Genomic DNA, 13,303 nt, shown 5'->3' on the forward strand with positions numbered 1-13,303 from the left:
CAAACCCTGGTGCGAGTACGGAGTAGGAAAGGGTGAAGCAGGGATGAACAATTTTTTCCTCCTCTTTCGGTTTTGTTTCCTTTCCCTCGCGGAAGAGGGGTGGAGAGACAAGGTTTCTTGTAACCTTGCATTCGCAAATGGCCGAGGCATAGGCATCTGGGGATCTGCAAAACCGGGGCTGACATTGTGGCGGCGGATATTTTGGCTCTACTCGGTACTCGGTACTCCGTAGAGCCTAGCGCCTCGTCGATAAGGCTTGAAATGTCTTTGGAGGGCGTCAATGGAAAAGAAGAGCCAGTTGCCTGCTGGTCCGTCCAGCGCGCCGCCCATGAGGCTATCCGCCTTGAAACGAGAACCTCCGAGGCCGTGGAGGGGTCTGCGCAAGGTTCCGCGTCTAACGCGAAGGGAGCTGGACAGGCAGCCACCTCTTGGCTGTACCCGCCCGGCCCCGTGTCCATGCGCCCACCGAAGAGAAGAAAAGCCCCGAGGCCGACGGTTTTGGCTTGGCGCAAGCTAAAAAGTTCCGTCGGCTGCACAAAGTCAGGTTTCTATTGCCGGACCAGGGTTCGTATCCGTCCTAATCCATCCGCCTCGCTTACTCCACCCGGTGGCTGATTCTTATCGTCTTGTCTTGCGGCTTGCCTAGGTTGGCCCAGCCGCTTTTATACTGCAGCCGCGGGTCAGTAGTCGATGGAGTTTTGTCTGGTTCCTGCTAGAGGACGACGATGCATGCGCCCTGCAGGTCTTGGCAGTATACGATGTGAAGGGTTGCTGTCCTAGTGCCAACCATTGAGTTCTTGACCTGACATCTGATGACCGAGCGCCCGTCGAGAACTTGTGCAGCTGAATCCCACGAACTTTTGTCGATGCTAGTAACCTATCAGACCAAGGATACGACTGCCTGGTGTTGCTCTCCCACGCCAGAATGCATGTCATGTCATGATGAGCAGTAGTTCCTCCATAGTTAGATCATCAGGTGACAGAGAGGTAGGGTAGGTAGTCTCCATGGCGATGACCAGTCGGCATCATTGAGCCGACTTGGCGACCCGCTTGCTCGGTTGTCGTGGTGGCACTTGGCGGCGCTTGTCTTGTCCAGAGATTCCTCATGTCGCTCAAAGTAGAAAACCAAACTCTAAAATGACGCAGCGATTTGACTGTGACATGAACGTTGAAAGCATCACCAACCCTCCCGGCAGTCATAGTTTAGCTGACTCATGGCCCTTCCGTAGCTTGCATGAGAGACATGGGGATGGGGGCAGGAGCTGCAGTCCACTTACGGAGCGAGTCTGGTTTACTCGATTCATACTCCAGATGTCGGCTTCTGGTTCCGAGGCTGGATGCAGCAGGGGTTGGACGTTGGAAGGCGTCGTCGACATCTCCCACGGTACGCTTGCAAGAGGAAGATGGGAAGATACATGTAGGGATGGATGAAAAGGGGAGGCTGAGCCGGTCAGGACTCAGGACGCAGGACGCAGGACGCAGGACGCAGGACGCAGGACGCAGGACTTAGGACGCAGTAACCGCTCTGTGGCGGAAAGAAGGTGGTTGGGTGTTAAGGACGCCCCGCCCCTGCCCTGTTGGAAACCAGGGCTCAAAAAGTTCCGCCGAGACAGACGGTATGCACTGTGCGGAAGGATCTACCGACAGGTATTAACGTTTACCGTACAGAGTACATGCATGTATAGTCCTAGTACCCATACAGCTGCAGGCTTTAATAAGCTTATCAGTTCGAGACTGAGTCGTCCAACTCCAGGGAGGACGAGACTTATTTCCATTTAGCGTTGGCCATCCTCGTCCTTCTACGGACTACATCAGTATCAGTTGACAATCGTAGCCTAGAGTCTAGATTCTAGACCCTAGAAGAGATCCGGAGCACAGCGGTGTCACCATGGTCATGTGGCCAACCTGCTTCTAATTGGTTGGGCTCGTCATCACGACGGTTTCCCGACCGAGTCAGTCAAGTCACGAGTCACCACAGAACACTACTAACTTTGATTTCGATTTACGGGAAGTAGAAGAAAAAGAAAAGAACAACGTGAAAAAAAAGGGGAGCAAGGACCAAAGTACATGTAAAAGTAATTATCAATAATACTTACCATAAAACAAAAGGAAAAGAAACCACGGCGGAGAGCGGTCGCCTTTGTCCTCGCCATCCACATAGCACCCCCCAGCCGACCGAATTAGGCAGGTCACTGTTAGCTGTCTCATGTGGCCTGGGCCCTTTTTCTCCTCGGCGTCCTTACATGTAGGAGCTAGGTACCTCGGTGAGTAAGGTACCTAAGGTATCTAGGTACCTACCTGTAGTAGTTGCCGAGTGCACCTGGGCGCGGGGTTCCTTGCGTCAGCGTCGCCGCCACAACCACCTCGGGCTGAAGTTGGCTTGACGGTATCCCGAGTTTGACTGACTCCTTCCCTGACCAGACATGGACGCTTCCCTGATGCCAGCAGCAGGTAGCACAACGTCCAATGAATGGTACGACTTATTGCCTACCTCCCAGGTACAGAGCGTTCTCCGTACAAAGCAGTACTTCGTGCGGACTCCAGGGTACAGTCGCGCCGGTATTGCAGATTCGCAGTCTTCGCAGACTCGCAGTCACGATAACAGCCGGCTTGTGACTCTGGGGGCGGAAATTCCACCGGCCAACCCCTCGCCAATCATTTTCCTGCGGCCCGCCCTAGGTAACAGAGTTAGCCGAGTTAGGTACATTTCTACCTAGGTACCTTACATAAGATTCCAGGAGGTATTTATTCGGTAGCGCGGAGTACGGGCTACTCGTATGAGGTATGGGGTGCCTGGTACGAGTTCTCGGCCGGGAGCAAGCCGCGCGCCCGAGAGAACTCCAATCTGCTACAACCCCCCCATCTGCAGCATCGTTGCATTAGCTCGGAACTTATTAGGGTTTACGTCTTCACAACTCCGCAAGATGCGTCGCACTCGCAGCTTTGCCGAATTGGATATAAGCTCCGGGGCATCCCCCCCCCCCTCCTCTCTCCCCGTCCCCCTTCCTTCTCCTCCTCCCCCCTTTCGCTTCATCACTGTCTTGCTTCATCCCACCTGTTCATCTCGTTCCCAAACTTGTCGACAACACACAGGTCAAGGGTCTGTGTGGCCGTAAGCTTCATTCACGGCCGTCATGGGTCTCAAGGAACGCTTGGGACTCAAGTCCCCCGAGACAACTGCTCAGACAACTGCTCAGACAACTGCTCAGACAACTGCTCAGACAACTACGGAGACAACCGCCAAGACCTCTGGTGCTGATATTCTTCCCGATCCTGAAGGCACAGAGCGGGAACTGCGTCGGTTCCGGCGCCAGCATCAGTGGGATCCCTTCTTGGACATCGACAAGCTCGATAACATTGACGATGCAATTGCCTCGGGCAATGCCGAGAAGGAGGCCGCCGTCGACGAGTCGTTGATCCAGGAAGATTCGCCTTACCCAGAAGTCCGCAATTCGGTACGTCTCAGGCAGACCACCCTTGGGCTCTGTTTCTTTTCACAGGTGCCGTTGAGAGACACGCGTTCCAACTAACTCGACACCTTCTCAGGTCCCTCCCACCGACATTGATGTTCCTGTAAACACCATCCGAGCTTGGACTATCGGCGCTTTGCTTTGCACCATTGTTGCTGCTTGCAATGTTCTGCTCAGCATGCGTCGCACTCCCATTTCCATCTCCTCCACTGTCGTCCAGCTCATCTCGTACCCGTTAGTCTCTTGTCAGGCCGACCTGCCTCCTCTTTCCCAGCTAACCACGAGGTCGACAACAGGATAGGCTGTGCCTGGGCCAAATTTGTCCCAGCCAAGTCTTTCAAGATCTTTGGCCGTACCTTTGAGCTCAATCCTGGGCCTTTCAATGTCAAAGAACACACCATCATCACCATGATGACTGCGGCTGGAAGTTCTCTCAGTTATGCCATTGATATTCTCCTCGCTCAGGAAATTTTCTACAAGCAAGAATTCAGGTAAGCAACATGTTCAATGTCTTTCGGATTCCGCAACAATCCCCCTCCCTCCCCCAACACACACACACTTTCTAACTTGCCATCTTTCTCTCTCTCAGATGGGGATTCCAGATCCTTCTCATGGTCTCAACCCAGGCCATGGGTTTCGGTGTTGCCGGGGTTGCGCGGCGATTCCTGGTCTGGCCTTCCTCCATGGTCTGGCCTGCGACCCTCATCACCTGCACCGTCATGTATTCGCTCCACGACCACGGCGCATCTGACCCTTCTGCAACCAACGGATGGAAGATTGGCCGATACAGCTTCTTCCTCATTGTTGCAGCCAGCACTTTTGTGTGGGAGTGGTTCCCTCTGGTTATTGCACCCTTCCTGAGCTACTTCATGTGGCCTACTTGGATTGCGCCTTCGAATGTTGTGGTGAACCAGATTTTCGGGGGCAACACCGGTTTCGGACTCATGCCCATGTCGTTTGACTGGTCCACAGTCACGGCCTTCCTGAACTCGCCACTGCAGACTCCTGCCTTTGCCATTGCCAATGTTCTCGCCGGCATCGTCGTCATGACCATTGGCGCGGCCGGCCTGGCCTTTGCTGGACCCGACTATTACCGCTATCTCCCCATCAGCGCCAATCAAAACTTTGATCGATACGCGCAACCGTACCAAACCAAGCTTATTCTCAACAAGGACTTTACTGTCAACGAGACTGCGTACCAAAATTATTCTCCCATCATCTTGGGCCCGACATTCTCCATCTCGTACGGTATGGGGTTCGCTGGTTTAATGTCCACTATTATGCATATTGTTCTCTTCTACGGAAAGGATGTCTGGAACCGCGCCAAGGATTCCCAGTACGATGAGCCGGATGTGCATATGAAGCTAATGCGCAAGTACAAGGAAGCCCCAGAATGGTGGTTTTCCATCATTTTCGTGGTCAGTTTTTCCTTTGGTATGATTGCCTGCCAGGTTTGGGAGACTCATCTGCCGTGGTGGGCATACATTGTCTGCATCTTGATTGGTGCCGTCCTTTTCATTCCCATTGGCATGGTCCAGGCCATCACAAACCAGCAAACCGGTTTGAACATCATTACCGAGATGATCATAGGCTACATGATGCCAGGCCGCCCCGTTGCCATGATGTTGTTCAAGAGTTATGGCTACATGCTTTCGTTCAATGGCCTCAACTACATCTCGGATATGAAGGTGGGACATTACATGAAGATTCCTCCCCGAAGCATGTTCGGCGCCCAGGCCTTTGCTGTCATCTGGCTGTCCTTTGTCCAGATCGCCACTTACAACTTCCTTCGCGGCAACATCCATGAGATTTGCACCTCCCATCAAGCCCAGGGCCTGACATGCCCCAACGCCCGAACCTTTTACAACGCCAGCGTTATCTGGGGAGTCATTGGCCCGAAGAAGGTGTTTGGTGCTGGCGGCCTGTGAGTCTTTATCCATCCCTTTGGTACTGACACACACACACACACATTCTCTCTCTCTCTCTCTCTCTCTCTCTCTCTCTCTCTCTCTCTCTCTCTCTCTCTCTCTCACACAAAAAAAGAATATTCCTCGAGACTAACTGATGCTACAGATACTCTTGGACAAACTGGTTCTGGCTAATTGGATTTGTCTTGCCCGTCATTCAGTACCTGGTTGCTCGGAGATATCCCCGCAGCTTTGTTCGCTACATTGTGACTCCGGCCCTCTTTGGCGCAGCCGGAATGATCCCTCCTGCTACTCTCTACTTCCTCTTCCAATGGGTCATTGTCGGTCTGGCTTTCAACCTGGTCATTCGCAGAATGTTCTTTGGCTGGTGGAGCCGTTATACCTACGCCTTGTCCGGTGCTTTGGACATTGGCACTGCGCTCTGCACTGTCGTTTCCGGCCTTGGCCTTGGCCTTAGCGAGACTGATTTCCCGTCATGGTGGGGGACCCAGGTATGGCAGAATACCTTGGATTATACCGCTACTGCTGTTACGAAGGAGTTCATTGAGAATGTCACCAAGCCTCTTGGACCCGACAGTTGGTGAAAGGGAGCAAGGATACGTAATATGGGGGTCATGTCTATTATTTGATGAGCGTTTTATTGCCTTTCCACCATTCCAGGCATGTTTTTTTTTTTTTTTTTTTTTTTTTTTGCACAGTAGATACCTGGGTACTTATAATAGTCATGTATATAAGGGTCGTTTGATCTGCAAACCAAATCATCATCTCGATTCTCGCGCGGAATCCACATGGCGGTAAACGAGCGATTGGACTGTTGTACGATATTTCTGCGTAGTTAATCAGCCCCATTGTTCGTCAGAGGCTTGCACAAGATGGGGTTGCGAAAACTGGGTTTTGAGAGGCTTGGAAGGCCGCCCAACACAACAATGGATGAGCCCGCCAAGAGGGTGTCGAGGGCCAATTTGAACCCAAAACAAAAAAAAAAAAAAGACGCAGCGGAGCGATGACGAATTTTTTTTTAGTAAAGAAAAATAAAACAAAATACATACATACCTGGCCTTCCATAGCGCAAGAAGCTGCCGCTCTTGGCCGGTTAAGGTGAAGTGAGAGGATAACCATTGGCAGCTCAAGCTGCCCCGTCAAGCTCTGCAGCCCCATTCAGAAGTGGGACAGCCAGGCCGGAAAATACATGTTCCCCGCGCGAAAAACTCTTGGCACGCACAAAAACGACTCCTGCTTTGCTCCGTCACCAATGCGTGTAGCCGGCGACAAATCAGCCTCCTTGACGCAACCCCTCATCTTTCTCGGTACGTAGCGAGTTCTTCGGGCATAATTTTGGGGGACGTCTGCTCGACCCTCGACGGGCCGTCCTGCCGACTCTACACTCGTTTCCGCGCTGACTGTACTGGTTGGGGACTCGGCTGACAAGACGGTCAACGTCCCCAGTCCTACTTTTTTTCTTTTTTTCCTTTTTTTTGCCTTGATTTCTCACAATCTGCCCAAGATGGCCGACGTGCAAGAACGCCTCAAGAAGCTCGGCGTGAGCGCCCGAACCGGTAAGTGATGGTAATGGGGAGATGGGCATACATGCATGCATGCGGCCCATGGCGAGTCACTTGTTTCGCGCGATGTTGCTAACGTTGTCGTCCTGCGTAGGGTGAGTTTCCGCACAAAACATTTGTCTTCCGCTTCCCCTCCATCGCCCGCCTTTTACGAAAGAACGGAGAGAGAACCAGGACCGTAAACTACGATGCGACGCTGTTCTCCTTTGTCGCCGGATTTGGTGGTCGGATTTGGTGGTCGGGGAGGGGGGGGATCACTCTTGTTCTCGAGCGCTCGCTGACCTCGATGTTCTGAAACACAGTGGCAAGGGCACTCCCCGCAGAGCCGTCAAGCGCGCGCCCGCTCGATCCGGCGCCGACGACAAGAAGCTTCAGCAGACTTTGAAGAAGCTCAACACCCAACCCATCCAGGCCATCGAGGAGGTAAACATGTTCAAGTCTGACGGCAACGTTATCCACTTCTCCGCTCCCAAGGGTACGTATATTGTCCTTTGCGAGTCCCACGGAAACCTTGCACGGGGATATTGGGGGGGGAGGGGGGGGGGGGGGGGGGGGCGCGAAAATAGAGTGCTCGCTAACAAGTCTGCACAATCAACCGCTGTCTTAGTCCACGCCGCTGTTCCTTCAAACACCTTTGCCATATACGGCAACGGCGAGGACAAGGAGCTCACCGAACTCGTTCCCGGCATCTTGAACCAGCTCGGCCCCGATTCTCTGGCCTCTCTCCGCAAGCTCGCGGAGAGCTACCAGAACATGCAGAAGGCCGAGAAGGGTGACGATGACGACGAGATTCCGGACTTGGTGGAGGGCGAGAACTTTGAGAGCAAGGTTGAGTAAGGCCGTCGGTCCGTTGATCCTTTCGAAAAATGATTGCACGTCCCAAACAACGGGAAAGGAAGGAGAGGCAGGGTGTTGTTGTTGGCATGCCGGGGAGGGGGGAATCTTTTAGTTGCAATAGCCTGTCGTGGAAAACGGAGTCGTCTCGGAAGTACATTGGGCTGGGATTACGGGGTTGCCTATCGATTTCTGTTTGGGACAGGATCATTTCCGCTATTTCAATCGCGAGAACGTCTCATGGCTTTGATGATTCCCTGCTAGCCAGAGAATTAGGACGCAAAATTTCTCTGTCAGATTCACTCTTTAATTTGTCACGTGGACACGGACGGATTTGGCAGACAAGAAAAAAGAAGAAGGAGAAAATGAAATGACCGAGCCGTTTGGACTAGAGCAGCGAATGTCAGCGACATGAAGGTCTGCAGTTTCTTTTTTAGCTGGTTTAGGTGGGTTTGTAGCGAAAAACACCAGTCGTACGTATCTACGAGGGAAAGGAGAACAAAACAACGACTGAAATCTCCGAGGAGAATCTTTGCTCTTGTGTTCTCCCGCTCCCCCGATGGCTAATGAATCGAAAAGCTGGAATCGCCGAGGTTCCGAACCCAGCCTGTCAAGGCAGATTCACGCACTTGGCGCTTAACCCTCTGCCTGTCGGCCAGCAACTCCGCATCCTTGACTTCTTGGTACGTCTGGCCAGCCAAGGCCCGTCGGACGTCTCTACTGCAAGGCAGCGCATCGGAAAGCGCCCGGGCAAGCATCCACACCTGCCGTCTGGACATGCTGCTCGCGCCCTTTTCCTCAAACGGCCTCCGGCCCCGGACGACGCCCCCCAGGATCGTCTCCTCGACGCCGGAGCAGGTCCAGGCGGCAGCAAGGTTGCTCGGGGCCACCTTGTCGGCCCGGGCGCCCACCGACCGCCGCGAGAGGTCGAACACCTCGCGCGTCGTTTCGACGGCGAAGGCGCGGAACTTGTAGCCTCCGGGCCAGGACGCGTCGGCGAGGCTACCGACGCGGCGGGAAAACGCCCTCTGGCAGCCCGACTCCGAGAACTGCGACTCTGGCAGGACCAGCGACTCGAGGTAGGCGTTTGCCGGGTCCACGAGCAGCGAGGTGAGCGACGAGAGGAGCGAGGTGCACTGCTTGAGGGTGATTTTGTCGGAGCACGACTTGGACAGGGTCGGGGGGGCGTCTCGGCGCGCTGGTTTGCGGCGCACGATGCCCAGCTGGGAGAAGTGCGCGCGTCCGGGGAGTGTCGAGGAGTCGGCACCGGCACCGGCATCGGCCGGCGGCGCCGTGCGCCAAGGGGATGCGTCCTCCTGCGCGGCCATGACCAGCTCCATGCTTGCGTCGCCGCCTACAGAGGCTGCGCTTCAGAGTTTTGCTCCATATCCATATGGACTTTGGGGGGGAGCGTTACGTACAAGGCGCTTCGGAGCAGTACATGTGCAGCTTTACATTGTCCCGGAGGGCGAACGGATGGGCGGCATCTCCCGGGGACGTCTGCAACACGGCGCTTGGCTTCCCCTGCTGGAGCCGGCGGCACTCGTCCAGGAGGTAGCGGTTGAAGGCTCTGATGGCCAATATCTCGGCGTGCCAGTCGTGGATGGCGTTGCCGTCCGTTTGGCCGAGCTTGGATGCCGGGAGGCACTTGGCGCCCGTGCTAACAAGACGAAAAATTGTTCTCGCTCAGAGATTTCCGAACTCGGCCCCCCCCCGTCGACGTAAGACGACGGGCGTGCAGGTGCGTTTCTTTTTTTTTTTTGGTGGGAGAGCAATCTTACGCCAAAGCCAGACAGGTCAGCTTTCCATCCTGGTCAGCCACGATGCCGCTCAGGGGAACCCATTCGTGAATCCCATTGTCCCGAACACCGGGCTTGCTCTTGGCGGGCAGCCTGCCGAACTGGGACGTGACTGAGCCGGCGACGAGGTCGGCTCGGCGCGGCGTCGGCATTTCCCACTGCTTCCATCAATCTCGAAAACTCGGTATTCTCGTAGGGTCCGCGCAATGGAGACACGATCCAGTACGAGACGAAGCCTTGGATTTTCTCGGCCGTAGTCCACTCCCACAAGTGCGTGCATGTGACGCTGCACGTGCCGGCCGGCCACCCCCCCTCCCCCAGTTTCTTTCCGTGGTTTTTCTTTTTCCCGGCGCCGCTCTGCCCTAGCGCGCTTAGTCATCCTGGCACACACCCTCCAATTCGAGAAATTGCCAGTGTCAAGCCAAGCCGCCTTGCCTTGTCTTTTGCCAAACCCCGTCAAATCCACTGTCGCCAAAAGTCCACCACCGCGACAAGATGCGTACCTACGACGATAGCTTCTCGGGCCAGAGGATTTACCCTGGAAAGGTACGAACCCTTGCTGCCTGGGGCTCCCTGTTTCTTTTGAACCTCGCCTCTTGTCGGAGGAGGAGGAGGTCCTGTGCTGGATGTTTCTTTGACCAACGGGCCGAGTCGTTGGAAAGGCGACAGAGAGAAATGGCGGGCTTCGAGCGACGGGAACTGGGCATCTTGCGACGGAGGGGAATTTCTGTTCTTGCTTTTGTTCTTGCAATGGCGGAAGCAGATGCGACGACGCACCCCGACGATGGGGGCCTGGCACCGCTAGGACGTCCTTTGCTAACATGTGCTCATCCGCGCCTAGGGTAAAATCTACGTCCGGGGCGACAGCAAGGTGTTCCGATTCCAGAACGGAAAGTCAGAGTCGCTGTTCCTGCAGCGAAAGAACCCCCGCCGCATCGCCTGGACTGTCCTGTACCGCCGCCAACACCGCAAGGGTATCTCTGAGGTACGAAAATCCTCCCAACATGCCCTTTTTTTTTTCTCTTTTTTTTCACCCCTCTCGATGCGAATCCGGAGCGAGATGTGGGCTGCCACTCCCGTGACAGCCCTTTTGCCAAGCCATCAATGCCTGGAGTGTCATGAAAAATAAAAAAAAAAATAAAAGCCCTCTGCGAGTGACCCAAGATGGCTGACAGTCAGAAACAGGAGGTCGCCAAGAAGCGCACCCGCCGAACCGTCAAGTCACAGCGTGCCATTGTCGGCGCTTCCCTCGATGTGATCAAGGAGCGCCGGTCCATGCGGCCCGAGGCCCGATCCGCCGCCCGCGCCCAGGCCATCAAGGAGAGCAAGGAGAAGAAGAACGCCGCGGCGGCCGCCAAGAAGGCCGAAAAGGCCAAGACCGCCGCCGTCGCCAGCAAGGGCCAGACGGTGCGAAACATCAGCAAGCAGGGCGCCAAGGGCGCGCCCGTCAAGGTTGCCGCCCGCACCCGCTGAGCTTGATTTTTTTTTTCTTGTTTTGCACATTTTTCTTTTTTGCGAAAACGTCTGGGTGAGCAAAGCGGAACGGGGGGGGGTTAAAGTAAAAGGAAAGAGAGGAAATTGGGAACAGTGGTGGAGTAACGTGGTTCTTGTGTCCTTTCGGCCGGTTCTTCTACAAATTCTCGGGTGCATGGAATCCCACGGGGTGCATTGGTAGTACGCAAATGACAAACCTGTGCAAAATGGTTCAAAAAGTACAAAAGAGACTACGGACGGGCGATTTCTGCTGCGCATCCAGTACATTGACTGCTCTATCAAGGATGAATGCATCTCGGCATGGCAACCCTCTGGCCGTATCTTTTTTGTCCGTTTTGCATTCTCTTTCATTTCTTCCTTTATTTCCTTCCTCCTAGCATCCGTGTCTGTCCTCAGTACCTAGTCACGTCCCAATGAACGGTAAAGACACTCGGACCGTATGTTGATGTAGGACGCGTCACACAGCTCTTTTCACACGACGTTTCGGAAATCGACAAGCATCAACATGACTCTTTCCGGTCTACCTTTTTGTCTATTTCCACCTCGAGCCGCCGCCGCCGCCGCCGTCCTCCAAAGCTGCAACCACCCCCTACGCTCCATCGAACCCAAACCCGACAGGGCGCTTCCCACAACCAAGCCTTGCTTCTTCTTCTGCCCTGCCGCGCCATGGCCCCGCCCACGCCCACGTCAAACGCCGTTTCTCGCTCACAGGCTGGCCAGGACGGCCTCGGCGCCCGACACTTCGATGCCCTTGCCTGCCTCCTTGGCCGCGTACACCACCTTGCCGTGGTCGACGACGACGGCATAGCGCGCGGTGCGCTCCCCCATGTCCCAGCCAATCGACTTGCTGAAGCCCGCGTCGTCCGAGGCAAAGAGGATGAAGTCGTCCCGGAGGCCGTTGGCCTTGCCCCAGGCGGACATGACCCAGGCGTCGTTGTAGGCAATCACGACGACTTGCTCGACGCCCTTGGCCCGGAGCTCGTCGCGCTTGGCCACGTACGAGGGCAGGTGGGACGCCTGGCAGGTGGGCGTGAAGGCGCCGGGCACCGAGACCAGCACGACTTTTTTGCCCTTGAACTCTTGTTGGCGTGGGCCCGGAAACGTCAGCATGCCCGACGGACGGGGGGGGGGGGGGGGGGGGGGGGGGGGGGGGGGGGGGGGGGCGTGTCACGCGCAGGGAAGGTCGGGAACAACGGCAGAGAGGACGCGGTTCCGCCATCTGCGTCGGGAGAACGTACCCGTGCTGGCGTCCAGAGGCCCGGGGACGCCGCAGGAAGTAATGTCGTCGCCGGACGGCTTGACGTAGGAGAACTTGACGCCGTCGGGGAACGAGTCGCCGGCCTTGAGTCCAGACATGATGGGAGGCTGTGTATGTTTTTTTGTCTTCCTTTTGAATTTGGGTCACGCGAAAGACGGATGTTTTGGAGTTTCAAGTTGGAGTTGTATGGAGGGGAGATGAGGGGCACATCAGGCCAAGGTACCGAGAGACTTGGGCCGGGGCGGGGCGGGGCGGGGTTGGTTGGGGGGGTCAAGGCATGAGCGGGGTGAGGAGAGGACGTCTTGGTGCCCTCTGTTAGGCAGGTACCTAGGGGTATCTTGGTCCAGGGTACTCCGTACTCCGGCTCAAATATATCCAGGAGGTATCTACCTATCTACCTACCATCGCGCTTGTCTAGAGTACTAAATGTAAAAGACGCGGCCACCGTAAGACACTCTGAGCGGGGTTTGTGTGTTGAGTTGTTGTTGTCTTTATGACCACTACAGCGCACTGTCCAGGGTTAGCCGTCTTACGGAAAATCAACATAGTCACGACTGGATGCATCAAAAGCATATTCGCTAGCTATTGTCAGGACGTAATAATAATCATGGCGCGTCAGAAAAATGTTTGCTAATTATTATCAGGATGTGGTCGTAATCACAAAGTGTCAAGATAATCTATCAAGCAAGCTCACCGCTCATCTGGACATCTCCTCGATGCAGGAACCTACCGTCCGAGATGGAAAGGCCACCCAACAGTCTGGCATTCGGACCTCCGACGGACATGCCTGGACATGCCTGGACATGCACGTTGAGTGTCGGCGACTTGCTTGTTGAACAGGGGGGCGTAGTGCCGTCCGCCGCCTGGCTGCGGTGGTTCAGCGAGGCTGCAAACGTCACAGTGACCATGTTGTGCATTTTCTTACTACAAAGCGGTGACATGAGAACGCTTCGGATTT

At 55.2% G+C, this 13,303-nt stretch overlaps 5 protein-coding genes across 5 annotated transcripts; 3 read left to right on the forward strand and 2 right to left on the reverse strand.

The window, feature by feature from the left end:
* Nucleotides 1–3,134: 3,134 nt before the first annotated feature.
* On the forward strand, nucleotides 3,135–5,982 carry UV8b_04349 (uncharacterized protein; the record flags this gene model as incomplete). The annotated part of the gene is made up of 5 exons (XM_043141847.1): nucleotides 3,135–3,455; nucleotides 3,547–3,704; nucleotides 3,767–3,961; nucleotides 4,060–5,394; nucleotides 5,544–5,982. 5 exons carry the CDS (start codon nucleotides 3,135–3,137, stop codon nucleotides 5,980–5,982), a joined length of 2,448 nt encoding a protein of 815 aa, XP_042997781.1.
* Nucleotides 5,983–6,902: 920 nt separating this feature from the next.
* On the forward strand, nucleotides 6,903–7,797 carry UV8b_04350 (uncharacterized protein; the record flags this gene model as incomplete). Its single annotated transcript, XM_043141848.1, has 3 exons — nucleotides 6,903–6,958; nucleotides 7,263–7,435; nucleotides 7,568–7,797. 3 exons carry the CDS (start codon nucleotides 6,903–6,905, stop codon nucleotides 7,795–7,797), a joined length of 459 nt encoding a protein of 152 aa, XP_042997782.1.
* Nucleotides 7,798–8,357: 560 nt separating this feature from the next.
* UV8b_04351 (uncharacterized protein) lies at nucleotides 8,358–9,745 on the reverse strand (the record flags this gene model as incomplete). The annotated part of the gene is made up of 3 exons (XM_043141849.1): nucleotides 8,358–9,148; nucleotides 9,216–9,454; nucleotides 9,576–9,745. 3 exons carry the CDS (start codon nucleotides 9,743–9,745, stop codon nucleotides 8,358–8,360), a joined length of 1,200 nt encoding a protein of 399 aa, XP_042997783.1.
* Nucleotides 9,746–10,088: 343 nt separating this feature from the next.
* Nucleotides 10,089–11,066, forward strand: UV8b_04352 (uncharacterized protein; the record flags this gene model as incomplete). Its single annotated transcript, XM_043141850.1, has 3 exons — nucleotides 10,089–10,139; nucleotides 10,435–10,578; nucleotides 10,779–11,066. The coding sequence occupies 3 exons, from the start codon at nucleotides 10,089–10,091 to the stop codon at nucleotides 11,064–11,066; spliced, it is 483 nt and encodes a 160-aa protein (XP_042997784.1).
* Nucleotides 11,067–11,792: 726 nt separating this feature from the next.
* On the reverse strand, nucleotides 11,793–12,443 carry UV8b_04353 (uncharacterized protein; the record flags this gene model as incomplete). The annotated part of the gene is made up of 2 exons (XM_043141851.1): nucleotides 11,793–12,166; nucleotides 12,326–12,443. 2 exons carry the CDS (start codon nucleotides 12,441–12,443, stop codon nucleotides 11,793–11,795), a joined length of 492 nt encoding a protein of 163 aa, XP_042997785.1.
* Nucleotides 12,444–13,303: the final 860 nt, after the last annotated feature.

This window comes from Ustilaginoidea virens, chromosome 3 (genome assembly GCF_000687475.1).
Source record: "Ustilaginoidea virens chromosome 3, complete sequence".
In the NCBI taxonomy this organism is placed as follows: domain Eukaryota; kingdom Fungi; phylum Ascomycota; class Sordariomycetes; order Hypocreales; family Clavicipitaceae; genus Ustilaginoidea; species Ustilaginoidea virens.